Source organism: Manduca sexta, chromosome 6 (genome assembly GCF_014839805.1).
Source record: "Manduca sexta isolate Smith_Timp_Sample1 chromosome 6, JHU_Msex_v1.0, whole genome shotgun sequence".
Classification (NCBI taxonomy): domain Eukaryota; kingdom Metazoa; phylum Arthropoda; class Insecta; order Lepidoptera; family Sphingidae; genus Manduca; species Manduca sexta.
In genome coordinates, this window is record NC_051120.1 from 6,033,417 (window position 1) to 6,061,222 (window position 27,806).

Here is a 27,806-nt window from a genome sequence, read left to right on the forward strand (position 1 = left end):
ATATCTGATGTTCTTCTTTTTGATTGAGTATACTGTATGAGATCGATTTATTACATGAAACGCGATAATCGATATGATGTCAGACCGACAAAGTGTTATAGATTCTTGCAATGGTGTTGAGAGCAGAATATTATCTAGAGATGCAGTTCGCCTTGGTACATATTCCAAAAAAATCAGTTTACATACGTACACAATTTTTTTCAAGCGCAAAAATGTTGGTGTTGATAAATAAAATTGTACACTTAACCAATTTTATTTTAATTGAAAACCAGACAAATACTAGTTGCACTCGTGCACTGAGGGACTCCGTAAAAAGTAGCTTTTTTTGTTTTTAAGTGTATATTTACGATTTTCAGTTATTTGTCTTAAGTATGCTGTAAGATATTGCTAATGCATGTTTCAAATTTTATGATTTTAGGGGTTTGGATGCTGTGAGGCGGGACTAGGCTTTGACTATGAGGCCAGCTTGAATCAAAGTTTCAACGTTGGATGATGTATAAATTTGTTAAGTGTATTTCTGCTACTGTAGTCAGTGGTTGGAGTAATTGTGTTTGACAGAATAGTAATAATTCTGAATCGATATATTGAAAAGTACATAATTGATAAGCCTCGCATGACTATTCGGAAATAATTATCATATCGATGACCGATATTATTTACACATCTCTATTGTGAATTGTCCGTCATTTTTCGTTCATTCTTGTGTTTGCAAAATTATGTTCGTTATTCTTGTTTTACGAAGCCAATTTTCCGAATTCTTTTGATGAAAATAATCTTTGTCGTAAAAATATAACGGGAAAAAGTAATAAAGCCATTATTATTGAATTTGTATAAAAAAAAAAAACTAAATAATTGCTGTGGATACATGTCGCATAACCATTTTGCGCGGGAAATACATGTACCCTACGAATATTAAAATAAATAAAAAAGTGATACAAAAATGACTGATGCCTTGTGCCATTTGGTGGTGGACGGTAACGAGATTTTGGAGTTAAAGTTGGGTATGTTATTGCATAAAATGTTTGTTTATCAATTAACAAATTTTATCTACCTAGTATCCTGATATCAGGTTTCAGAGACGGTAAATTTTTACGAACGTATTGATATCTAGTTAACGTACCGTTAACTATCGATGACTTTTACAAATTATATATAAGTATACCTACTTGTTTGCCTTGCTTGTGACTAATATTAATGGTAATTCCTAACAATATGATTTATTACCTACTCTATCCATAAGAAACTGTTCCATAGAATTATAAGTATATATCACATAATATTCAACAGTTACATATAAAATGTTATAATTATGCCTACTGGGTAAACAGTTGACATATTTATTTAAAATTCTTGTCCATGACATTTTTATAATATACTTGGACAGTGATAATTATTTTTCAGTAAGAACAACAGACGATCTTGAGAATGATGAATCTAGCTTCAGTCCAGATATGTGCCACCAAGTATTTGGAGAGAATGAAAACATATTTGGGTACACAGATTTGCATATCAAACTTTATTACAGTGCAGCCAGTCTACAGACATATCTCGGCATAGATTATACAGATAAGGTATTTTCTATTAAATTGCTGTTTATAAACAAAACAAGCCATACAATGTACATTTTAAACATTTTCAATAGATATTGCATGCAGTATAAACATAAGTACAAAATTTTAATTAGTTTTGTTGTAGTAGAATTCCAATACACACCCGTTAAGAAGTGGATCCTGTAGGAATTTTGTATTCCAACAAGAATCCAATTGATAATGTTTTGAAAAATCCATTAAAAATAAATTTTGTGTATGAGCAATAGGAACTTAATGATTGTTATAATAAGGATTCCTGAAACCATATAATGAAATTGTAGTGTACAACTGAATGTTGAGATAACTAGAGATTATTTGCCTGATAAAGATTGACAATGTAAGTAACAAAATGCCACCAAACACAAACATTTTAGTTACTTAGTATTACATTCCTAATAATGTCCTTAGTTAGACCGAATAGTTCATGGGGGTTGAGATTAGGCAATCAGATGATAATTTTGTAGACACATTTTTTTTAAAATGCTTTCAATGTATAAATGTTCATTATTAGAGCTGTAGCCCATATTCCATATAGATTTTTTTTATTGGTTTGAATTATGAGACAAGCTTACCATTTGCCCGATGGGAAGTGATAAAACCATCCACAAACAGAAGAAACACCATCCAACACCTTGTATTACAAAGTATTGTTTGGTATTTCATTGCATTCACCATCCAGAGACATGAGATGTTAAGTCTTATTATGTCCAGGCTACAATGCCATTCAAACTGGAAAACAACAGTGACTAAAACACTGCTGCTTGGCAGCAAAAACAGACATTGCAGTAGTACCTACCCAGGCAGACTCTTACATATGAGAGACCTAGCACCAGTAAATGTAATATAGGGTAAAGAACTAATACTGAATATTCATTTTTATTGGAATTATATTTGGCTGTAAGGATTATGTACATCTAACTTCTAACTTTTGTCATAATTATATTTTTAGATTGAGCCCAGTAAGTCAGAGGGTATGAAAGCTGATGATGTTGAGGGTGCTCTAAAGAAGGTGCTAGCTCCTGGATATGTAACCAATTTAGATCATTTTGTTTCCGTGTTGAAAAAAGATGAATCATTCACTCCACATGGCCAACTTCTACATGCCTTTACGGTCACACCATGTTAGTATAACAAAACTATTATTGGAATTATTTGTAATTGATGTAAAGAGTTAAAATTATTAAGATTGTTTTGAGCATGAGCTTCATTAAAGCTTTAATGTTTTGTTATCAAACCAACCATTTATTTATTAATTTAAATACCAATGAATATAAAATTGAAAGGAATTTCTGCATCAATAACTCATTTTAGGTATTTTGTTTGTTATAGGAATAACCTATGAGGTTATTTTATTAGCTATGAAATTGCTATCAAATAATAATTGCAGTTTTGTTTGCTTTAAGATAATGGCAGTGACAAAAGAACATTTGAGATATATTACTGTGAGACATCCACACCAGGATTTTTGGATTACCATCAGCGCCTACAAACATTCTTGCTGTGGTATGTGGATGCAGCCTCGTTTATAGATGTTGATGATGATATGTGGACCTTCTTCACAGTGTAAGTAGAAAAATAATATAGTTTACAGAGTATTGATTATTGTTATACGATTAAACCAGCGATCAGACTGTTTTTGGGATAATCATGGCAAAAAAGTAGTCATTTTAGAATCTTCAAAAAGACCTTGTGACATGTGCTTTTACATGGTCAGATATTAGCCTTTGTATGTTGCAAAATTGACTTGTAATATTAGTATTTGTAGTACCTATGGGCTATAGATGTGTTTTATTCTTAATATTCGGTATGAAGTATCGCCGTATTCTTGTAAATGACTAAAATCAGAATGTATGTTAAATGACTTCTTCAGATTCGAGAAGTACCAGTCGAGCGAGGGATGTACGCGCTATGCGTCGGCGGCGTACGCGACCGTGTACCGATACTACGCATACCCGCGGCACTCGCGCCCGCGCATCTCGCAAGTGCTCACGCTGCCGCCTTTCAGGAAACTTGGACTGTGCGCCGAACTTCTGAAGGTGAATAACAGTAAAATTATTTGAAATCCTTGTAATGTTCCGGTAGGCAACGGTTTAGCTGTGCCTCTAGCATTGCTTTAGTCCATGAGCGGCGGATGCTGCTTAACATCAGGTAGACTGCTTGCTGGTTTGTATACTAAAAATGCTTATTCATAGTGAACTCTGTAATATTGTAAGCTTGTATCTATAGGTACTTCTGTCTAACTATTATTTAAAGCTGAAGAGTATTTTTGTTTGAACACGCTAATTTAGCAACTACTGGTTCGAATTGAAAAATTCTTTCTGTTGGATAGGCCATATAATACGAAAATTTTTGCAAAAACGGGGAAAAATTCATTCCTCTTGAGAGATTGCATTGCGTGCACTGCGTAAACGGTTAAAGTTACGCAACAATCACGCATTACGGAATTGTTCCTCTTAAAAAAAACATCATAATCAGTGATGTACAAAATACCCTGTACAAAGTATCTGGAATACAAAATACAAAATACTTTTAAATTAAGTATTTTAGATACCAGATACAAAATACTTTCGAGAAAGGTATTTGAAATACTAGATACAAAATAGGTATCATATAAATACTTTTTAAAAATACAAGTACTTTTGTAAGAAAACAACATTTGAATTTAAATTTGTTTGTTATAGATCATCATTATAGATCACAAGAATAATTATTTTAATTTTAAGTTAGATTAAACAAAACCAGCTCTTCAAACATCTTATCACTCATTTTCCTTCGATGAGGCCACATGATCATACCCCCATAAGAAAAAAGTCGTTCCACAGAGGCAGAGCTCGGCAAACAAGTGTATTTTAAAATATATATTTTTTTATTGTAGTGTAAGTATTTAAGCTCTTTAGGCTTATGTCTTTATTATTAAGGTATTGCAATGTTTCTAAGTCAGCAGCGCTGGCAGGAGACCCCGTGTTTTCGCCACTTGCAATAGAGGAATCAGTATCCGCTAAAAAGATGTAATAAGATTCATCCTTTCACTTATTTAATATCAGATTCTTGTTTTTTCAGATCAATTTATTTTTCGTGTTTCAGTCAGTATAAGTTCTTTTACATATTCTTTACGCTCTTTTGGTACCCACTTCATTTAAAAAAACGGATCGGATCGAAAGGAAGTATATAGTATAGAAATAGATAAAGTAGCTGAATAAAATAAAGCTTACGTTTCCATATTTACGATCTCCAATTTCACAAAAGTAAACGAAAAATAACTGATTTCAAATCAATCATAACTATTCATAACAGCCGGTGAAATTTGTAGAAAGAAAGAGTCGCTATCTATTAATTTTTCCTCAAGTATAGTGTCCAAGAACGGCTCGGTCAGTAATACGCATTTATTTTATAAACGACACCAAATAATCTCTACTTTTTCTAAAGTATTTTATCAAAAAAAGTATTTATAAAATACTAAGATACTAAACAAAAGTATTTAAATACAAGATACAAAATCCTTTCTAAAAAAGTATTTTAGATACAAGATGAAAATACGTATTTTGTATCTTGTATCTGTATTTCAAATACTTGTATCTTAGATAAGTCACATCACTGATCATAATATATAATAAAACAAAGTCCCCGGCTGCATCTGTCGCCTGCCTGAACGTGGTAAACTTAAATACTACCCAACGAATTTAAATGATGACATAGGCTTCTTTCTATCCTGGGAAATATGTATACATTCTAAATAATGAAATATATATTTTATGTATTTTCAGGCAATTTACTCTCATTTTGTAATAATACCTGAAGTTGTGGACATGGCTGTTGAAGATCCGTCAGACGACTTTCAAAGAATTAGAGATTATGTTGATGCAAAGAACTGCGAAACTCTGCCGGCGTTTCAACCTTCAAAGTTATATCAGGGGTAATACTTATCATTTTTGTTTGCATCAATTATGAGTGATCGATTATGAGAAATTATATTAATCATGTTTATTATGAATGCATTAGGTTCTCGATCGAAATGGCTAATCAAGCGCGTAACAAATTCAAGATAAACAAGAAACAAGCGAGACGAGTATATGAAATACTTAGACTGAAAAACACTAATACATCTGATAAAACAGCCTACTTGAATTACAGGCTCGATGTTAAGAATAGACTTAATGCTCCTTTCCAGGTAAAGTATGATTAATATTTTTAAATTGTTTAAGTATATTGTTCAAGTTTTGTTATGGTCTTTTAACTCTTTTTACATAGTTTCAATGTGCATTATATTGTAATCTATATTAATATCATAAAGAGAAAATATGTGGGGGTAATCTCGGAAACTACTGAACCGATTTCGAAAATTCATTCAATAATAGATAGATTACTCCTGAGTTCTATAAATCTCCTTTTTATTTCTGAATTGTTTTTTACGCGGATAGAATCTCGACAAAAGCCAGTATTATATTAGTATATGTCAATAATATCAACTGGAAATGTTAACAAACATCGAAACTTGATTTATACAATCTAATATTTTTACATACTTTTCAGAAAAAGAAATTAGAAATGAAAAAGTTACAAAAAGTGTTGAAGCCTGAAGAGTATGCCGCCACAATAAGTGCGACCGGTCCGAGCGAGACGCACGGTCGCCTCGCCAGCCAGTACCACGCGCTAGAGCAGGAGTACCGCCGCGTCATACACCGGATGGAACAATATTAGGCAACAAGCGTTGGGGTGAGTTCGGAATATGGGGCAATACTATTTGAAAATTTCTTCTTTTAAAACTCATTCTTTGGAAACAATTGTGATACTAAAAATTGCACTTCGGCTGTATTGCCTGTGCAACGTAATTCTTGCTACCACTTTGAATAAATAATATTACCCTGTGATTCATACTTACGCCAACGCACTAAATAGTCAGGGTCAGAGAATTTTACACAGAATGGAAACATAGCATTAATTCATCATGCAAGGCCTTCCTATATTATATACTTATTGTAAACATCTGATAGAAAATGTTTTGCTTACGCTAGTGTCAAACAACAGCAAGAGAAAACACAGTGTAACTACAGATGTACTCAATGATTTTTAGGTAAGGAGTCTGTGTTTTATGCTTATCATTCGAGTTTATTTTTACATTATAAAAAGTACTTTACCCAACTGTGTGAAAACGATGGCATTGAGAAGTCTTTAGAGTCAGCGGATTAGGCAAGAATATGGGTGTTTCATAAAAAAAAGACCTCACCTTTTGTAATTTCAAGGACTGACCTCAGTGTTATATAATTTTCAATATTATAACAACAGAAGTTGTTATAATACTTGGCTGCTCAACAAGTATTGTTTAATCAAACAATACTTGTTGAGCAGTAGTTTCAATCAATTTTATAACCAATGTTAAGTACTATTTTTGTTTTAAAGTCCCACTGTCGAAAAAATGCGGGAAAAGTAATTGTTAAAAATGATCTCACATAGCTCAAAATCAGACATAATATTATGTTCAAAATGCCAATGTGTGTAATGGGAATTAATTTCAGTGATATAATTTGAAATGTCGAAAGTTGGTTTTATTCATTTTTTTTTTATATTCAATTAATAACGTAAAATGTAATGTTACCTTAAAGGGAGATTATATTTTGGAGTGCCTTAAAAATTGTTTACAGCCACATCAATTGGGACTGTTTCAATTACTTTTTATCAATAAGAAAAAAAAATATAGAGGTCTGTGCAGATCTTGTGAATTCGATTTATAATAACTTACCATGTCAACTTAATTTTAATATTCGAATGATTTGAGTGTTTGATTAATAATTGTTTTCGTTATGGTTGTAAGAATGGATGTCATTTTTATAATAAAACTGCATTGAAATGAAATTTGTGCTTTATTTATTAGGATTATGTTCTACATCACCGTCTAAGACGCATTAAATAAAGGAAACCACACACAAATGCTAAAAGATGCTATTTATATCATTTTATAATAGCTTGTTCTCGTTTTTGATGTTCCTATATTCTTTGTCAATTAGGTAATTTAACAACATCGATCAGTCGTAGAAAATCACAGTAATTTAGATTTTTGTCTCCGTTTTGGTCTTCAATATATAAATAAATATAGTGCTAATTTAACAGTGCAGGTCAAGGTTGAAGCTAGTACATAATACTGTTGGAGATATAGCGGCTCACTTGTCATAAATGAATATTGCTCACAGTAAGTATGTAAATCTAGAATTATTATGAGTAAGTACCTAATACTATGCGTGTGTATTTGAACTTGAAACTTACAAGCTGCCGTCCCTTATCATTCATGTTGTATTGCATCGATAACTACGATTTTAGTTGCACGAAATGCCTTAACCTTTGCATGTCTTAAGTTCCAAATTTTAATATTATTATTATGTGTACATATTTGATTGAAACTACTCTGCACTTTGTGTAAATATATTCTAGGCAAGACTAGATACGCCTCTTCTACAATGTTGAAAATTTAAATAAGTATCTCATTTTTCCAACATTAACCATGTTAGTATTTCGTAAAATATAACAGTGTTTGAACTTATTATTTATCTCAGTAAATTGTTAATATTTGATCTGAGCCGCTAAATGCGGTGTCTCGTACTATGCTCGAGCATCTATAATAACTATTCAACAACACTACTGAAAGGCTTTTATAACAAGTCACTCGTTTGTCGTATGCTAAGAAGTTTTCATTCTACCATTATTTTAAAACTACAAATAAGCTTACAAATGATACGCGAATTTTTCAAGCATGTCACTAATTGCAGATGAAAAAATCATTGATGTATCTAACTAGAAATGTGTAGACATTAGGCGGCGTTGATGATTCATAGGAATTGTTAGTGAGTTCAGTGCGATCGTGACATGCTGTCGGCGATGTAGTACACCTCGCCGAACCACTCGCTGTGCTCGTCCAGGTACCTGCACACACACACAAATTTCGTTACTTTAAACTTTGATAAATATTATAGAGGTCCCATTCGTGGGGAATCGGGTATTTAATGATTGGTATTATCGATATTTTTAATAACCACTTTATATTGTACGGTCGGATTAGCGGTCTTACACTGTGGTCCGAACTTACCCCAACGCACCCAAAATCATTGCAACATTCGGTAGTCAGTCTGACATTGGTGTCTTGAAACAAAACGTACGAAATGTGTCTAAAAGAATCTTTATAATAGTGCATTAAACATGGGTAGTGTAGAGGGACAATGTCCAATGAATTCACTTACTGGACAAACATATCAATGTGTTTCACGATGAGTTTCAACTTGAAATCTGGCATTTGAGTGGCATTCAGGAAATCTGGCAATTTCACTGCGAAAAACATGAATTAGATTAACATAATCGTAATAGTTATATTATTAAGTAAGTATTTCATAGATATTAATTATAGTTTTAAGTGCCTTACCAAAAAGTCTGGCTAGATGGATCGCTCCGTACACCCGGCAAGGAAGATGTTCAGTGCCTTCTCGCGGAATGATTTGCCATTTTGCTACCTGTATTAAAATCGTCTTATAACATAATTTCTAAAGGTATTAAAATATTTTTTAGGTATTGTGCAACATAAAGGTAAATATAATATTAGTCAAACAACTTGAGCACACAACTTTGTGCTGCGGGATTTTTTATAGTGTGGTTACACTTCATACTAACTAAGTACGCATTAGGACAACTTGTTATCACAGCATTACTCCGTCCTTAGATAAAAAAAAAGTCTATGATTAAGGGGGTAAGTATATGACGACCTTGAACACTGTCAAGAGTCAAATATAAGAAGAAAGTAAGTAAGTATAGGATTACTTGTCATAGATTACTTATTTCATTCACGAAGACGTGCCTCACTGCTTTCCCTAATCGCTCACAGCGCGCGTGAGCAACATGCGCGCATACGCACACTATCATGGATAGCGTCGAGGGTGAGGATTAGTACTCTTACTCCGCAACTTCGTGGATTTATAGACTTTTAGAAGTAGGTATACCTTGTCGAGCAGCAACGAGAGCGGCGTGCGCGTGGAGGCCGTCCCGCCCGGCGCCGCTCCCCCCGCGCCCCCCGCGCCGCCCGCGCCCGCCGCGCCCCGCGCCCAGCCCTCACTCAGCGACGACCCGCTGCTGCCCACGCTGCACACATCGATAACTCTTAACACAACACTAATTCGGGCCTATTTTGTTTTAAGGACGTCTAAATTATCGTAGCGAAAAACAGTTAGTAATTATTTGGCCCAATTTTGTATTACTCTACTCCAATATTATTATTTGGGGTTAATTATACCATGACTTCGAACCCGTACAATACAATGTAAGTATTACAAACAATTCAACGTGTAGCAATGATAAAACTATTGAAGTTTGAACGAACCTAGATGAAAGTGTTTCGAATGTGCGCGGCTCCCCCGTGGACGTGGAGGGCGCCGGCTCTTCATTCTCCGACTGCGACACGACAGACTTGTGCGATCGCAGCCTAATGAGACGAGAATTTGCAAATAAAAATATTAATACCTATATGTAGAATTTTCTCAAAAAGACTGTCAGTGTTCATTCCACATTAGGTATAAAATGTTAAATTATAAAGAATTAAAATATTTATTATATTCAAATTCAACTAAAATCCTAAACAGTCCAGTACAGGTATAGCTGGAATTAAGTAATATAATTATAATTTTCATCTTAACATAAGAGAAATTACATTGATTGAGTATGTTTTTCAGTATCATAACGTCACGAATATAAGTGTTTACAAACCTCCTTGCCACATTCCCGATGCGCGAGGCGCAGTTCTCATCGCGTGACTTCTCCGAGCCGCCATTTTGATTGTCTTCCGGCGCCGAGTCGCTCTTAGACGCGCATTTATCATTCAGATCCATTTTACTGATGTCCGCCTCGTCGTTGCTGTTGTTTTGGCCTAAAAAAACATACTTCAATGATGTCACTCACGTTTGAAATTGAATTAAAAAAATCGGCATACATGTAAAAAAAACACAGAATTTTTTCAGGGCTGGATCTAGTTATTTTTACTCACTATTGGTCTATAGTCTCATAACCTAGGACCACTTAGATATGAGACTGAACCGTTGTTAGAGCATAAGCACAGGGTCGCTACGAAGTATTTCACATTTTGTGTAACAATTCTTTATTGAAAATCGGAAACTTTCGCTTTTATTAACTGTAGCGTTATGTCAAGATTATTATTTCGTTACTTTAATTCTTAAATATTTACAAACAGATAAAGCATGGAACCAGTTCGTAAATTGACAAAATGTTATCATCAATCAGTTTATTTGATTTTAGTATTTCTTTAATCTTACTATCATATCTGTCTGCATCCATGGGGTCTGGGGGCAGGTGTGCGTATTCCGGCATCTTTGGGCTTTTCATTTCGTCCTCAATAGAGTTGAGTGCTTCGTCCTGAGATTGTTGGTCATCGTCCATTTCCTCTTCCAAAGAGGACTTTCTTTCTTCTTCTTGCCTTAAAAAAAAAATGTGGTTATTTCAGTAACAGTCCCTAAATATGAATTTAGGAACAGATTTAATGCGACAATATAAAATATGATGCAAATTGTTACTTTAAGCAAATGTAAAATTCATTTTGAATTTGTAGCTAAATTTTAATTCTATCATCTCAGTGTCTTTTTTTATTATCACTGTAATTTGTGGTAAATCGTGTAGAAGTGGAACGTAAGTCGTAAAATGATTAAGGCCGCCATCTTGTAGCGGATCTCGCAACCTCAATTAATGTTCACTTCGGACTAAATTGTAAATCGCGGGATAAGTCGTATCTTGAGAGCTACACATCTTTTGTAAGTAAAAAGTTAAAATCAATTGTACCTCCGGCACAAAAATAGCGTAAGTATTAAGTAACATATTCCTTTTTCACCCGACTACGGCGAAGCGAGGAAGGGTAATTATTTTAACACCTTATGTATGCATTTATTAAAGGTTTCACTATAGGATCGATCCTAGTGGGTCGATTTTGACAAATGAGATGTGTAACGATTTGTTTTTATTGTGAGATGGTTATAGGCTATATGCATGCAACTACGGTTAAGTTATACCCTGGACATTAATGTCTTATTTCGTGTCTTTTAGTTACTTTTTCCGTAGTCGGGTTTAAGATTTTTGCATTTCCAAAATTTTTCTTTTTTCAATTTAAAATTATAATAAAATAAAATTTATTTAAAATCCTGTGATGTTTACAATAAGTATATTCTATCACATAAAGTTTATAATTTTTTTAATCAATGTCATATTTTTTTTTTATTTTGATTTCACCTGATGCACAATACGTAATATTTTCTTCTTACTAGTAGTTATAAAAGATTCCCTGTGATTTGAATGTTATTGAATTATTGTTCTTATTATATTTAATTGATATTGTATTTATACTCGTCACCCATTATTCGAACAATCAACGGAAATAGCGAAATTTATTTAAATTCGTACAGGGATGCCCCCGCCCGATCCAGACAGACGCAGCGCGGTTGTGACGTATCGGGCAATGGTGCCAAATTGTTGTCTGAATTAATTTGAGAGTACAAAACAGGTACAATAAGTAGAAACAATCAAACTATAACTAATAAGGAATGAAAAATGTTAGAGATTGAAATAAAACTATTTTCAGAATTTATTGCGGCATTTTAAGTTTTTTTTTTTTAAATAAGTAGGTATATTTTTTAAATATTTTATACTAGCTTCCGCCCGCAGCTTCGCCCGCGTGGATTTCGGACTTCAAAAATGGAGCCGGTCGCGAACGTTCGAGAATGTTCGTTTTACGAAGCTACTCGCTACGTGATTCGCTAGTCTCTAGGTGCCAAGCAAGCCGCCTGCCTGTGCGTTCGCGACCTTATATACTTATATACAAAAATAATCCTTATAGCATGATTCAGTATTCACGCGTGATGGCTTATTATTAGCGTATTTCATGTATAACATTGGTGTTTCTATACCGATTTCTATGATTATTTTTTATGGAATATTTAATAATGTTAACTTTTTTAATTAGGGATGACTGAGAGTGTTATAAACGTAAAAGTAGACAAATATAATGAGAAAGCTTCGAACTGCTTCTCCCGTTTTCCCGGAGAAGTTACTCCATTTTTTAAGCTTCCGTCGCGTGTGCAACCTTAATGGTTAAAGCTACACAGAAATCATGTATGACGGAAATGTTCTCCTTAAAATTATATAAAAAATATCCCACAACAGCATATGTCTATCTTTCATGGTTGACTCACAATAACACGTGTAACTCCCGATAGCTTAGCAGTTCGAAGCTTTCTCATTATATTTGTCTACTCTTACGTTTATAACACTCTCAGTCATCCCTAATTAAAAATGTTAACATTATTAAATATTCCATAAAAAATAATCATAGAAATCGGTACAGAAACACCAAAGTTATACATGAAATACGCTAATAATAAGCCATCACGCGTGAATACTGAATCATGCTATATGCTTCCTTCGATTTCACCAGGAACCCATCATCAGACCCTGACCGGACAATCGGACCACCTGCATACCACCATACATTAAAAAAACATCCCGACAAATTGAGCACCTCCTCCATTTTTGAAGTCCGAAATCCACGCGGGCGAAGCTGCGGGCGGAAGCTAGTTTTTAATATAAACAGTACGAAATTTCTCATAGGATTTTTACCCCAATGATTTTTTTTATTACTAAATACGCCACAAACGAAGACAAAACGCACTAAAAACGCAAAATTTTAAAATAATAAGCACTCACATAACAAAAACAAATATTTTGTAAATTGCAACTTACTCGTCAATGAACTGACCACAAATCTCATGGTACTGGTTGAGCTCCTGTTTGTATAGAAGATGTCCGCGCAATATGAAATCGAAATACACTCGCAGGCCGTCAGCAACTTCGCGCACTAAATTCAACCTAAACGGAAATAACTATTGTAAACATAAATTGGTGACATAGAGAAAAAATAAGGGATATAAGGGGTATACAAACTCGCACCGAATATACGTAATCTAAATAAAGAGTGCCGGATTCAAATCGACGATTATGGGGGTCATGATATAAAAAATAATAATGTTACCAAGTACATAGAAATAAAAATATCCATAACATATTTGAAAAAAAGATGTAAAAGTGTGAATGTTAATAATACAAAATAATAGTCTGATATTATAATTGTAATGTAAAGTAATGTAAAAGTTTACATCCGGAAATAAATCTTTACAACGCTTTTTGTTTACAATTAAAAATACGACTGGACGTAATAATAATATTGTAAATGGATTACCGGCAAGAGACATCCAAAATGTCTGGCTTCTGTGGGGGGTCGTGTCGGCCGCGCGCCTGGTGCCACGCCCCCGCGCGCGCGAACCACTTCACGAACGACTCTAGAATTTGCGCCGCACACGGAGTCGCAGGCAAACGCGACAGGCGACCGCGTTTCACCACCAGGTGGTAGTCGAAAGTTAGACGATCCCTACAATGCATTGATTATTTTGTTTTTGTTTAACTTAAGATTGGAATGGTAAACGAAGTAAGTACTCAAAAGTAGAAAATACTTTAAAACCCATATTACAAAAGCCAACAAAATTTTGAATTAAAAAAGCTATTCTTAATTTAATAGCAATACAATCATGGAATGTTTCTACAACCAATTTGAAATATCTAAATGGATAGTGAATTTCAAAGCTTCCTAACATTTTCTTCACCCTCACGTTACCATAAACGTTATTGTTAACACTTGCCTGAGTGCGGAAGGCAGCGTTATATGAGCCCTGCCGACCTGCGCGATGTTGGGCGGCGGCGGCGAGCGCGGCTGGGAACTGGAGCCCGACGCGGACGACGAGTCCGTGTCGCCCGTCTCACCTTCTAACAATACTAATACTCGTTCATAAATATAAAAGTCCTCAAAACAAAATACACAACTGAATTTCGGCGTACAATTATTTTGAAAAATAATTTATGAAAAATACACTGAAAAATATTTTTTTTTTAAAGGGTTATAAAATTTAGAACAATTAGGTAAGTAAGTATATCATATGATTTCATACTCTGAACTTGGATTCAACTGTAACGTTAACTCTGGATGTGCCACACCCATGCGCATAGCTTCCGCAGTCCAACACTTTCGAAACGAGACTTATGAAACTATAAAACGGATATAACTGTATCATAACGCAATCATGAATAATATTTAAAACATATATTATGTACTATAAATGTGAATATAATACCATCGGGTTGCGTGCTCGTAGAGGAGCCGTCGTCGCTAAAGCCATGCCGCGGTCGCTTCGCGGGCCCGGCACCTGTGTTGTTACTGCCACCCTTCTTGCGTTCACGTCGATATAAATACGCTCCTCTGTTAATTGACAAGCTACATAAAATTCCAACCGCAATTGTTTCATGTGTATTGTTTATAGTGTAATGGAAAGATTAAATATTTGTTATTGTTTGTTGACAGGGTCGTATGCTAAAGGCGTGGCTATTTGTTTCTGGCAAGGGAAACTTTAAAAAAGTGATGCACCTCTCATTTATGTTCAGTAATTTATAGTACCCATCACACACGTTCGCAAAGATGAGCCGGTAGGAATGGCATGATATGGATCCTTGGTCCTTGCTATTCAGACTGTAAAGTATGGATTCACATCACAATAAAAACCTGTTAGGCAGATGCCTAACAGGTTTTTGTCCATCTGGACACGATATTCCCTGCGTCTGTACTCTGTAGCTAACTACAACCGCCCAACCGCCTTTGTGCTAATGCCGCAAAACCGTTATACAACACACTGCGTAGTACGGCCTATAATTTGCACCCTTAGAACTAAAGCGATCTATATATCAATATAATATACATACGTAGGCACTTATTGATTTTGTTAGGAACTAGCATTTCATATTATTTTCAGACTTTTTTTGATTAATTCCCACAAATATTTTTTTTTGAGTATAAAGAACGAAAAGTTTTTAAAAAAGCTTTTGAAGATTAGTTTATAGTAATACCAGAACGAAAACAAAATTTAAAATAGGTTCCTTAAGTTTATAGGGTGCGAATTTTTCTCCTAACAAAGACAGCGGATATCTTATATCATAACGAAACAAACAAAAGGGTTATATATTTTTTAAATAATTAAACATCAAACGGTTTTGCTTTGTTCTAAAGGTCACTAGCGATCAATCGCACGAATAGTAAATACGGCGCTGGGGTGCGGTCAATATCATTTTAAAAATAGCTAGGGAAATGCTATTGCATAGCAAAGATTCTCCGATTGTAGTTAACAGTTAAATCCTACCAACATTCAATGATACTAATTAAGGTTACAAGTACAGTAATAAAAAATTCAAGAAAGAATGTGTACTTAGTATAATTTTGGCGCGTTGTCATTGTTGTTGTTGTATTGCCAGAAATTGGATAAAACAAAATGTGCCTTTGCTTACAAAATGTTAAGTGCAAAAACTTTTACTTAGGATTTTATGCACTACATAACATGCCTTCATTTAAAGTGATGTCTACTTGGGTGTGGCCTACCGATGTTTAAAAAAGTTTAGATTTTTTCACATATACCCATGTATATTACGCAGTATTCCAATGAGATCGTGAATTTGTATATTTTTTATGTAGAAAATTCGTTTATATTCATTATTAAAATCCTTTATGTTAACACTATAATTTCAGAGTTTATATTTGGCAATGTCGGAGTATATCTGTCACACATTATAAATAAGTTTATATTAAATAAATAAAATTAATTATCATTATCATTATATAATAATTCTGTAGGAATTAATGCATCTTTGTAATATTGCTAACGATACTTTAACATTCAACACACTCTTACTTCTCAGCCACACCCACCTCCGAGTTGCTTTCTATAAATATCACAAATTTAATGATAACTATATATTTTTCTCCTCTTATCTAAAGCCGTTACTACTTTGTTACATATCATTAAATTTGTTAGTTGAATTATTCTATAAAAAAATAATACAAAGACACTTACAGCTGAAGCTGAGACTTTTCAGCCAAATCCCTCTGTAGCTGTCTATTCTCCTCTGTATCTTTCAACACAAAGTCTTCACTGACACAACGGTCCCATGAGGAGTTCCAGCCTTGGAAGTGTATGAGATATTCCACCGAGCGACGGCCACGCCTATCCTTGCCCTCAATCACTTCCAAAACCTAAATTAATATGTATATAACGAAATCAATATGGCAGCTTTTTATTTTGAAAACCTAATAATTAATAAAAAAACGCATGACATAATTTCATATATAATATCTATTTAAAATACTAACAACTTTTGCATATTCAATTTATTTAAAATAATGTAATTTATTGGGTCCCTATAATTAGCTGTCTTTATGAACTTAGCCCAGCAAACACAAATAAATATGTTTTATTTAATATAAAATTTAGAAGGTAACATATATTTATATAAATATGTTACAAAAACCTTTGGAAACACAATAATTTATATGCATTTGGTGATATAAACATTCAAATAACACAGAACTTTTATATATTAAATTAAGTAATTTTAAAGTGCTAAATCGTTACTTAATTTTATGTTTAATGTTCAGGACTGTATTCAATATTGTTAAGAATAACTTTGTGATATATTAACAAGGTTATAAATGGATTGGTCCATATCATGTGATGGGCGTGGTCTATAGAACACATCCATTTAAAATTTTGCACATAAACAAAGAAATTTTACATTTTGCACATGTATTTTAAACATATTGGGACGATTAAACTCAAGATACAACAATTTAAATGGTATTTACAACCTCTTTTTGGCAATAGAAAACTTTTACGACAACTTTGAAAGTTTTGGTATGCAGTGTTTACTGTGGAAAGTATACTTTTTAGATCAATTTGGAGTATTTTGGTTCGATAAATGTCTATAAAAAGTGTGGAAATTAGTGAAAACTTACTTTGGAGTCGTACAGAACTTTGGCTTTCGTCGGGTCAGGTTCGTAGCACAACACGCGTTCCCCTTCGCTAAACTTGTACCGTATGCCTCTTGTAGACACCATTCTTAGTTTCTTCTTAGCAAAGAAAATTTAACTAGAGGTAGTTGACAAATTATAGTAAATTATGTAACTGGATTATGTTAAAAAATCACTTTAAAACACAAAATACTAAAATTAACTGAACAACTTTTAAATATTTTGTTGCAATTAATTTTGAAAATATATGTCGAGGACTGGAAGTCGAGACCGACCGAGTTGCTGTGAGAGTATATTTTAACTGGCGACACGCCCTAGACACGCCTATTTTACAGAAAATAATAATTTGTTTGGGCGTCGGCCGCCGCAGATGTTTGTTTTGTTTGGCTTCGTTCAGCTGTCAATGTCATATGTACTGCGCAATTCTACTGTAGACCTTATTGCTCTCATATTAAAAACGATAACAAAGGTACATATTTTGACTGCTGCGGTGGAAAACCTAGCATAAAAGTTGATATTTCTAGCATTACGCGGTAGTTTGAAACGCAATATACATTAACATTTATCATTGATAATATTATATAATCATAAATCATTTATTTGCGCAAACTATTACAAGTAACGGAATGTAAATGTAAATATATATAAAGTATATATTATTTTTTTAACAATTTAAGTACCTCAGAACAATGACAAGCATAAGTACTTTCACCTAAACTTCAACACTGGGGTACTAGATGTCGCGAATAACTAAAAACGTAATTAAGAACCTTGGCTTTTTTAAATGTGTTCGCCGGTCGTGCCAACATCTTCAGATGCGTATGCGAATATTTCTATATTCAGAAAGTAATGACTAGAAAGAAAGAATGCAAAACTATTGTTAATTGATTGAATTACTTAAATGTAGAGTTGCCATGCGACCGATTGTAGCGTTGTGTTCCTTATCGGTGATCATTTACTAGACGAGGATAATATAACGTATTTATTGAGTAGAGTATAATTCTTAGATAATAAATATTTGACAAACTTTATTTTTGTTAATAGATTCATTAGACATTAATTACTCAATTAATGTATCGTATTTATGTTGATATACATAACATAACATACATAACATCACGCATTTTATCCCCGAAGGGGTATGCAGAGGCGCAACTAGGGCACCCACTTTTCGCCAAGTATGTTCCGTCCCATGATGTGATAGGGGGCGAGCCTATCGCCATATCGGGCACAAATTCCAGACTCCGGGCTGATACTGAGCAGAAAAACCCAAATATCACTTTGCCCGACCCGGGATTCGAACCCAGGACCTCAGAGCGCTATTGTACCGGACGTGCAATACAACTACGCCACCGAGGCAGTTATGTTGATATTGTATTGCTTAATTCTCGTTACAAAGGTACTAACGTCTAAAGTGTATATGAAATAGCAAAATTATTAATTAATATTTTTATGGTTCATGTTATGTGTTTTTTATAACTTTGTTACCAATTTCCCCTCCGACAAATGTGCGTGTAAAATAAATAAAATGTTTAGATGCAAGTTTTGCAGAAAAATAATTCAGTACCAAAATTTGACGTTTGCCTGCAGCGCCCATAGATGTTAAAGCTTTTATTGACCACTCGATGATTTTCATTTGAAACTTTTTGCTGTATTTCTATGTAATAATGTAACTTACGATTTCAACCGCACAGCAATATTTTTCCTATTATTATATTTCGGGGTGAAGAGAGGAATCTAGAATTTTGAATTATAACTCGGCATCCTAAGACTTAACGTCGGATGTTGCTAGGCAAAGAAGTCTTAGGTAGGTAGTACTGCTCCGCTACTACTTATTTATCGGCAGACTCATAGCTCTCCGCTTTTTTGTAGGGCGACATGACGTGTCCGTCTCGTCGTCGGTGGTTTTGCCAAGCTGGCCTTAGTTATTTGGGCGTTAAAATCATAATGCATGAAACGAGGTTCAAAATCTCGTATAAAAATATATCACTATTGATTTAGATAATGCAAATATATATTTTATATTAATGTACTTACTTAAGTATATGCTATAATCGTGTCTGGGGATCGAACGACAAAGTTAAGTTTGTAAAATTTGGACTTAAATACATAAATACCATACGTACAAGTTTGTACGGAACCCTCGGTGCGCGAGTCCAATTCGCACTTGTCCGTTTTTTTAATCTAAATATGACCCTAAGTTCTTATTTTAATTTTATTATTATTAGGTTTACTGTGAAAAAGAATTGAATAATTTCCATAGCGTAAGTGTTACCTATGTCCACTGCCCATACATCCCAGTTTTTATAAGTTGCGTGCAGTGTGTAACTAGCAAAATGACCATCGTGAGAACTGAGAAAATACCAAGGTTTTCAACATTGCTAGGCACAAATTTTCTATGTAGTCTAATTAGTCATTTCGTACAGATTATGTTGATATGTAATTATAAAATGTATGAACCAACGAGACCATAAATTACATTAAAATATTAACCTAAAACTTTTATTTTATGCTGCGATTAACATACTTTTCTGTTCCTAGTACATTCTTGGGAATGATAGATATATAATAAATCTAATTTAAATATAGATACCTAAAAAAGATTTTCAGCGTGGCTATAAATAAGAATGACGCGTACGCTTGTATAAAAATAAAATAGAAAGAATTTATGAAAAAAATAATTTATTGATCTTATCACCCTAATGCAAATCTCCTATACAATTCATAACGTATTTGATATACTATGGTATTGTATATTTATATGTCTACATTTTGGCACAAGTTTAGTGGTGGTAGACGGGGGCGGCGTGATATACAGCTGGAGCGGCGTGGTAGACAGCTGGAGCGTGGTGGTATACAGGAGCAGAGTAGGCGACGGGAGCGGCGATCTTGGCAACAGGGGCAGCGTGGACCACTGGGGCGGCGTAGGCTACAGGAGCGGCAATTTTGGCGACGGGAGCGACAGCAGCAACCTTAGCGACGTGAGCGAGGGGCTCTTTGCGGACGACAGCGTTGAAGCCGTTGTGGGGGTCGGCGCTGTAGTCAACGGTGCGCTTGGTGCCGTCGGGGTCGACGACGGAGTAGGAACCCTGGACGACGTCTCCATCACGGGACTCGTGTTGGCTCTTGGAGTCGCCGGTGAGGCCGTCCTGAACGTCGTACGCAAAGCTGTACTGAGGATGCGCGTCGTACTCCTCTACTCTGGCGACGGGGGCGACGGCGGCCACTTTAGCGATGGGTGCAGAGTACGCTACGGGGGCGGCGTGCACTACGGGAGCAGCGTGGTAAGCCGCGGCGGCGTGGTAAGCCGGGGCAGCGTAGGCGAGAGGAGCTACCGGGAGAACACCGGCGCTGGCAACTGCCACCAAGCAGGCGAGGACCACGAACTGTAAGAAACATTGTATAATATTATATAGATAGTAATTATTTTAATATGTCTTAGCACTGAATGAACAACTTAATGTGCCCGTCTATACCTTGAATGCCATTGTAGTGGGTGAGTTGATCGAGGATGTTGAATGATGCTTGACGAAGAGTGCTTGAAGCTTTTATACTGGTGGCGGGGGCGCACCCTTTCACTATTCGGAGTATCGCGAGCGTTGTGTGACCGCGAGTTTGGGCCCTCGGGCGTTGTCAAACCTTCTCGCAATTAAGGAGCCTACCAATTTCATTCATAACTTTGAACTCGAATTCTCATAAATATCACTGTAAACGTGCTTATATTGTGCGGTAATAATTTGATTATTGCCACCTACCTATGCCAAATGTCGCGTATCCGTAATAAGGAGATACTGCTGTTTAAAAAATCAATAGATGTTATAGAATTAAGCTTAACACCTATTGTAAAGCTTAATTCTATTACTTCATAATATAATATTATTTATGGATTTAACTATATAAACGGTGCTTGTCCGTTTCTTTCAGAATTTTTAGGCAAAAACGTAACTGGTGCCCCCCTAATTACATACTTCATTTATTATGTCCGTTACATTAAATAGTAGGATACGACTCTATTCGATATATTAGATTCAATATACTGAATCATAGTAGTGAATAAAATATTCGCAACATCGACACAAACGAATCATATAATAATCATAATCAATATTTTAAATTAACGATACAATAGACATCATAATGTAAAACTTATATTAAATTAAATTAACAACTGAATTCTAATCTTAGTCTAAAATTATTATTAGTAAGTAATGCTTTACTTACTTAATTAATTATTTTTTATTTATTATAGATTATACACATAAAACATTGCATGTCAATAAATTTGACAAAAGTTGATTAGTCAGAAATTACTATCCGAGATTGTATACTGTACCAACTTTTTCGCAAATAAAGAATTTAGTATTTACTATAGTTTCATCGCTTAATGTGGGATTTTCAATGATTTTTGGTAGCGTTGAACAGCTTGCGTGTCAGTTTTAAATATTTAAATAATCTTATTTAAAACTGAATCCCAACTTATTGTCAATATACCAAAATCATGTACTGTACACTATGGTAGACACATGGATTTTAAGACTAGAATCTAACCTTTGCCTACGTAGTCGAGTTCCGAATAGATTTTCCTGCTAATTTTCCCACGTTCGCTTATGCTTTTTGCGACACTAATATTATATTTTACTTAGAATTTTATCAAGATCTGTTAAATAATAATTACTATTTGCTGTAAAATTGTAATAATATTAAGTATAATTAAGATGACAATAATACTATAATGGGTATCTCGCTTATTTAAATTTGTATTGTACGTTAATTTCATGCATGTACTTGGTAAATATCGGACAAAATACTTGTATGTTTTAAAATAACTATTATTAATGTGGCACACCTAACATGTGAAGGCAAATTACTTTATGTACTTGTACAAGTAGAGTTACAATTTACTCACGTAATAATGTGATAAATGATTATAATATTATATGTATTTAAATATATATTAGCTGTTATACGCGGTGTACAGATTAAAAATATTCTATTTAATAAAAATAAACAACACTTCCTTAGCAACTGTTATAATATCAATAAAAGTAATTTATTATCGCTATTACGGAATATTACCTAATATAATGTATTTCCCGAAGTTCAAGCTGCTAGCCCTTGGTATCAAAATCAAGGTCTTTTTTAAGATAGCAATATTCCGCCGTCTGAATATTGGCCCGCGTAACTTTCCAGTTTCGTCGATTACTATTACTTAAACAGTGAACTTCTATTATTTTTTTAACATTAGGTGCCTACCTGAGTGTATGTATCTATATCCAATTATATAGTTGCATCTGTAATGTGATAGACATGTGTAGAAGGTAAGTATATGTTCAATTTATATTTATTTTATTATTTGCCTCGGTGGAGTAGTTATATTACGGTCTCAGGATCGATTGCCGGGTTGGGCAATTGATTTTAGTTTTCCTACCTTACTATCAGGCCAGAACCTGGAATTTAAGCCCGATATGACCATAGGTTCGCCCTATATCATGGGACGTAATACACGCTGCGGAAAGTGTGTGCACTAGGCGCGCCTCTGCCTACCCCTTCGGGGATAAAAGGTGTGAGTGCGGGTGTGTGTGTATTTATTTTTTTACCATTCCCAACTTACATTACCTAAAAAAGACGTGAAGAACGTCGACTGCTTGTACTGGATGAAGGAAGTTCAATGCATGCTGCAATTAATGGAAGATGTTAAAGGAGACAGAAGAGGTTGAAAAAGACTAGTGACGAAAATGACCATTCCAATCGTTCTGGGTGCTTGTTATTTATTTTTATTTAAAGACTCTATTTATATATTAAAGATTCACATCCTTGGAAAATGTATTTTGCGACTTATATGTCCTAATATTTATATATTAGTATAGATAGCTGAAAAGTTTGTTTGTTTGAATACGCTAATCTGTGGAACTATTAAATCGATTTTAATTTTTTAACTAATTGGAACCTAACACTGCTCCTTACTCTGACTCCTCCTCTCGAGGCGGAGCCGCTGGCAATTATTTAATAAGAGTAGAATCGTGAATTAATTTAAAGAAAATTTCTCAAGTCTGCAGTTATTATGTGCGTGTGCGCACGTGAATAAGAATCACACAATCGTGTCACCGGTGTTACACAATGATAATATGAACATCAATTAATCTATAATAAGATTACACCTTTGTATCTATTATTATTCAAATAGATCCGTATTATATGCAGTTGAGAAGCTCACGCCTGAATCTTTGAGGAGGCAGATAGAGACATAACTGGTGTACACATTTTATAAGTTATGTTGTTATACCACCAATATTGTATTTCTTTTTGTTTCACAGTCGACGGAAAATAATTGTCAATTAATATTCATATATACCTGTAGACAAAGACTCAAAAGAAAAGTCTTTGCTCTACTTTAAAATCTGACACAGATTGTCATATTTTAAACTCCAAATGCATTGCTACCAAACCAAAAGACCGAAATTACTGCAGTCAAATGACTAATAGTTATTTGCTTACAGGTTATGTTTCTTGTAGATCAATATGCTAGTACTAGTAATTAGTAAGTAATAATAAAATAATAAAAAGTTCATAAAAGGTGACAAGCTATGTGTAACGTCGGTAAGTGAGGTCGTAAATGATAAGAAACATTTTATTACAGACGGCTGGCTCGCTCTCGTTGCTAGGTTGCGAAAGTGACCACGCCCGGCGCGCTCCGCGTGCCTTCTCAAGGATGCCCGGGTCACACAACACATGGGACCTCTTTCTTCATCCTGTTATGTGGACATTACCTTTTTGTTTTATCAATATTCTTTAAAATATGTATTAATTTTTTACAGCCCTTTGCATGCGAGGCTCGGAAGGGGTAGCGTCATCAAGTTATAATTTGTTGTTGTCTAGGGTTTATGTCCGGTATCGTGGTTATCGTCAACCACTTTTAACCATCCCTGTAAAAAATCATATTAAATAGCTCCCATAAAGGGTGATTCGATCTGGGATTGAACTTAAAACTTCATGGTTAACCGCATACATGCAGGTGCCTTCGCAAGATTAAGCGCTGACAAGAACTATAACATGCCAATTAAGATATTTTTTTCTGATATTAGATAGTTTTCAGAGGCCCTACTTCGAAAAACGAACATCGAAACGTCGTTCCGAAACGAAGAAACGACGAACTTCGGATTTAACCCTACTACCAAATTACTTCGGATCCGTCATCGTTACTTTCGGAACCATAAACAATCGTTCGAATGAAAATATTGAGTCGGATTAGAGATGTGTATCTTCAAAAACGTAATTTTTACCTATCATGGCATTCTTGTAAAAAAACATATAAATTGGATGTCTAATTAGGTTTTCTGCAATCTATCTATTATTTCATAACTCTAAATGTTTATTAATGACAAAATAATAAATATTTTTACTGATTATGCAATCTACGGTCTTATTGCATTATGTTTTAATCTGTGGAATATTAGAATTTTTGACAATTGATGGACATTGACAAGTTGATTGGCGAAAATCACAACAAATTGGAATTGTAATTTACAAGTAAAATTATTGATTGTATTGGTAAGTTTATTATTAAAATGTTATTTACTCGCTTTAAACAAATGATCTTTTTCATTGTAAAGGCAGTTATTGTGTAATAACAAGTAAATTTTTGGTTTGATCTATTAAGGTGGTAGCTCAAGGTCCATTTTCATACATTTTGTTTCGGCTTTAATCTGCGTAACTAAACAAGTATTGGCAAGTAAAGAATTTAAATTCACGTCTAGTTAGTGATTAGTTCTCGCAGTTGAAAGAAAAATGTAAAAATAATTAATAATCATGGATATTTCGGCCTTTAAAATTTCGTCATATTAAATTTTAAAGGCCGAAATATCCATGATTATTAATTATTTTTACGTTTTTCTTCAACTGCGAGAACTAATCACTAACTAGACGTGAATTTAAATTCTTTACTTGCCAATACTTGTTTAGTTACCCAGATTAAAGCCGAAACAAAATGTATGAAAATGGACCTTGAGCTACCACCTTAAAGAAATCATTAGTTTTGCCCATCGATATACACAATGGTTTTTATGGTAAAATTTATTCAATCTTTCTATTATTTTATTATTTTTCATCCCAGTAGGAATAAGAACCCATATATTTATGTACCCTGTGTTAGGATGTTTACAATAAATAATTAACATTTTTCTTATGATTCCACCTAACAGTTTCAAGGAGAGTACGATGACGAGTACACCCAGCGACACAGGCGGACCTCTAATCGGGTCCTTCGCATTGACTGAACTGAAAAAAAAAGAAGTACTGGAGAGAGTTAAAAGAAATGAATAAAAAAAATAAAAAACAAATATAAAAATGATTGTAATAATGTTTTATTTTCCGATAACATATATTTGCTAGTTAATCTTCCATGCGTGATGCAGTGTTGGTTATGGCAGCTCTAGCGATTTAGTAGTTGTTTAATTATTTGATTCTGAAACAAGAAAACATATTATGTTTAAAGTCTAATAAATTCAAAGTCATAGGGACTTTGTACAAAGGATGCCATAAAATTCATAAGTTTTCTAATGGTTATATGAGTGCCGTCAATGCACCCACATACATTTGCCTGGAATTACATATTTATGAAAAAATGAGAAATCATTAATGGCTTGTGAAAAACAAAAACAAGATCATTTAGACGTTAAGAATACTACAATACTAATACCAGCTAGGTTCTTGAGAAAGGTAGAAAGTAATATTTCTTCTGTAGCTTACCTTAGTGGTAGTATCAATTCCCCGTATATGTTCTTTGGAGGAATTAGTGGAACTATATCCTCGCAGATGATTTCAAAAGGGGTGGCAAAGTCCTATAAGTTCTTACAAATTCCATGTTACGAAGGTTTTACGCAGTTAGAGACGCTTCCAACTTCGCTCAGCACTTTCCTATTGCAACAATTCTTCACACGGGAGTTATTGAGCAATTTTAAAACCTCTGGAGTACCAAACGAAAATCAAACGAAAGGCTTAGAGCTTTCGTAAAATTGACGCTTAGATCCGAACGAAGAAACGATATATTTTATGTCAAATGGGTTTTCATAGTGCGATCGACGAAAGTAAAAATGTCATAAGTGTCAAAATCCGATTACGGATCCGTTGTCGAATCCGTCATCGGATCCGTAACACTTCGTAGTAACAAAATTTACGATCCGTCATCCGAAAGTACGGATTTCGTTTTTCGAAGTAGACTCTCTGATCCTTAAGAGTATCATTAGTTAGTTCTGAATACGAAGATGGCAGATTGCCCTAGGCCGTGAAAGGTGTTCATATTATTAATCAAGGAATGAAAATTTTTCAATCAGTTGATTGACAGATTGCGAGTGAATTTTGGAAAGACCGCGACGGTATTTTACCTGTTCTGCTGTATGATGTTGTGTATAAATTATACTCATACCTTACCTGCTACATTAAAGTTTTATATATTTTTTTTTAAATAAGCCTCACTCACACGTATTTTAGTGCACATTACAAAAATAATATTATTTAAAATTACAAAATATGATGAAAATGATATTGATGGAAAAGCAATCAATTAAGTAATACAATAAAAAATATTCCCATGATAAGTAACTATTCCACACCTTGATACACTTCATTATGAGCCATCAAAAATTATGAGATTTAATGTGATAACCGCCATTAAGTAAGTTATAAATTTAATTTAAATATTTTGTTTACACTTTACAGATTTTACTTACTTATATCATTTTTGTATCAAAATCTCATAATTCACATACATTATATATTGAACAGTGTACAAAAAAACAATAATGACTTGATTTAATTATCGATATTGCTTTGACATACATATTTATCGCTCGTCAATAATGATTATGTTCATGAATAAAATTAAAGTTCGTAAGCAACATACTATCCTTTAATTGCGAGCAAACAATATGGCGCCAATTTTGGCAAATCCTAAGGTCTATGACCATGGTCTCAGTGTCTCAGAGGCCTTTTAAAACAAAAGTAGCCTGACGGGTGTGTCTGTGTCGAGTTTAGTTAATTGGCGCCTGTCACTCAAGGAACACATGATCTTTCACCGCCTCACGATGCGATCGCGTCATATTCATTGGATTATTGCGCAAAAGGAGATTAAAAGATTGATCTTTATACACTATTAATTGATTTTAAATGTCTCAATACTAATAATTATATTCAGCTTAAGATCTACATCCTGTAAGCGGCATATTCTTTACCATTCCTAATAAATGATGATGTTCTTCCTGTATTGTGTTTATATATTGTCCTTCTGATCTACT

The 27,806-nt window shown here is 34.1% G+C and overlaps 3 protein-coding genes and 1 long non-coding RNA gene across 8 annotated transcripts; 2 read left to right on the top strand and 2 right to left on the bottom strand.

The window, feature by feature from the left end:
• The first annotated feature begins 654 nt into the window (after window positions 1-654).
• On the top strand, window positions 655-7,439 carry LOC115447304 (histone acetyltransferase type B catalytic subunit). Of its 2 annotated transcripts, none has more exons than XM_030174318.2 (8): window positions 655-1,001; window positions 1,385-1,571; window positions 2,539-2,710; window positions 2,993-3,152; window positions 3,460-3,625; window positions 5,354-5,502; window positions 5,589-5,757; window positions 6,120-7,439. In XM_030174318.2, the coding sequence occupies exons 2-8, from the start codon at window positions 1,452-1,454 to the stop codon at window positions 6,285-6,287; spliced, it is 1,104 nt and encodes a 367-aa protein (XP_030030178.1). In that variant the 5' UTR covers window positions 655-1,001; window positions 1,385-1,451; the 3' UTR covers window positions 6,288-7,439. The 2 variants fall into 2 exon arrangements, with proteins under 2 accessions (XP_030030178.1, XP_030030177.1); XM_030174317.2 differs by having other exon boundaries at window positions 1,402-1,571.
• Window positions 7,429-17,911, bottom strand: LOC115447290 (protein male-specific lethal-3). Of its 4 annotated transcripts, none has more exons than XM_037447482.1 (13): window positions 17,503-17,911; window positions 16,565-16,743; window positions 14,801-14,940; window positions 14,312-14,435; window positions 13,855-14,043; window positions 13,359-13,484; window positions 10,889-11,049; window positions 10,326-10,485; window positions 9,943-10,044; window positions 9,566-9,704; window positions 8,995-9,082; window positions 8,816-8,900; window positions 7,429-8,501 (listed from the first exon to the last, which is right to left on the bottom strand). In XM_037447482.1, exons 1-13 carry the CDS (start codon window positions 17,602-17,604, stop codon window positions 8,429-8,431), a joined length of 1,668 nt encoding a protein of 555 aa, XP_037303379.1. In that variant the 5' UTR covers window positions 17,605-17,911; the 3' UTR covers window positions 7,429-8,428. The 4 variants fall into 4 exon arrangements, with proteins under 4 accessions (XP_037303379.1, XP_037303378.1, XP_037303381.1 ...); XM_037447481.1 differs by having other exon boundaries at window positions 14,312-14,444; XM_037447484.1 differs by having other exon boundaries at window positions 14,801-14,925; window positions 17,503-17,910.
• Window positions 17,912-20,182: 2,271 nt separating this feature from the next.
• LOC115447315 (larval cuticle protein A3A) lies at window positions 20,183-21,078 on the bottom strand. Its single transcript, XM_030174331.2, has 2 exons — window positions 20,994-21,078; window positions 20,183-20,903 (listed from the first exon to the last, which is right to left on the bottom strand). Exons 1-2 carry the CDS (start codon window positions 21,003-21,005, stop codon window positions 20,301-20,303), a joined length of 615 nt encoding a protein of 204 aa, XP_030030191.1. The 5' UTR covers window positions 21,006-21,078; the 3' UTR covers window positions 20,183-20,300.
• Window positions 21,079-24,786: 3,708 nt separating this feature from the next.
• On the top strand, window positions 24,787-25,864 carry LOC119193774. Its single transcript, XR_005114042.1, has 2 exons — window positions 24,787-25,065; window positions 25,716-25,864. It is a non-coding gene; the product is annotated as an uncharacterized LOC119193774 (long non-coding RNA).
• The last annotated feature ends 1,942 nt before the right edge of the window (window positions 25,865-27,806 follow it).

What these genes read in the sequence shown, in the direction of transcription:
- LOC115447304 (XM_030174317.2), top strand. Translation starts at nt 941, where the DNA reads ATGACTGATGCCTTGTGCCATTTGGTGGTGGACGGTAACGAGATTTTG. An exon ending in ATGTGGACCTTCTTCACAGT is followed by an intron (nt 3,153 to 3,459) that starts GTAAGTAGAAAA and finishes TGACTTCTTCAG; the next exon opens with ATTCGAGAAGTACCAGTCGA. An exon ending in TGTGCGCCGAACTTCTGAAG is followed by an intron (nt 3,626 to 5,353) that starts GTGAATAACAGT and finishes ATGTATTTTCAG; the next exon opens with GCAATTTACTCTCATTTTGT.
- LOC115447290 (XM_037447481.1), bottom strand. Translation starts at nt 17,604, where the DNA reads ATGGTGTCTACAAGAGGCATACGGTACAAGTTTAGCGAAGGGGAACGC. An exon ending in GAAAAGTCTCAGCTTCAGCT is followed by an intron (nt 14,941 to 16,564) that starts GTAAGTGTCTTT and finishes AATTTTATGTAG; the next exon opens with CTTGTCAATTAACAGAGGAG. An exon ending in TACGAGCACGCAACCCGATG is followed by an intron (nt 14,445 to 14,800) that starts GTATTATATTCA and finishes AACGAGTATTAG; the next exon opens with TATTGTTAGAAGGTGAGACG.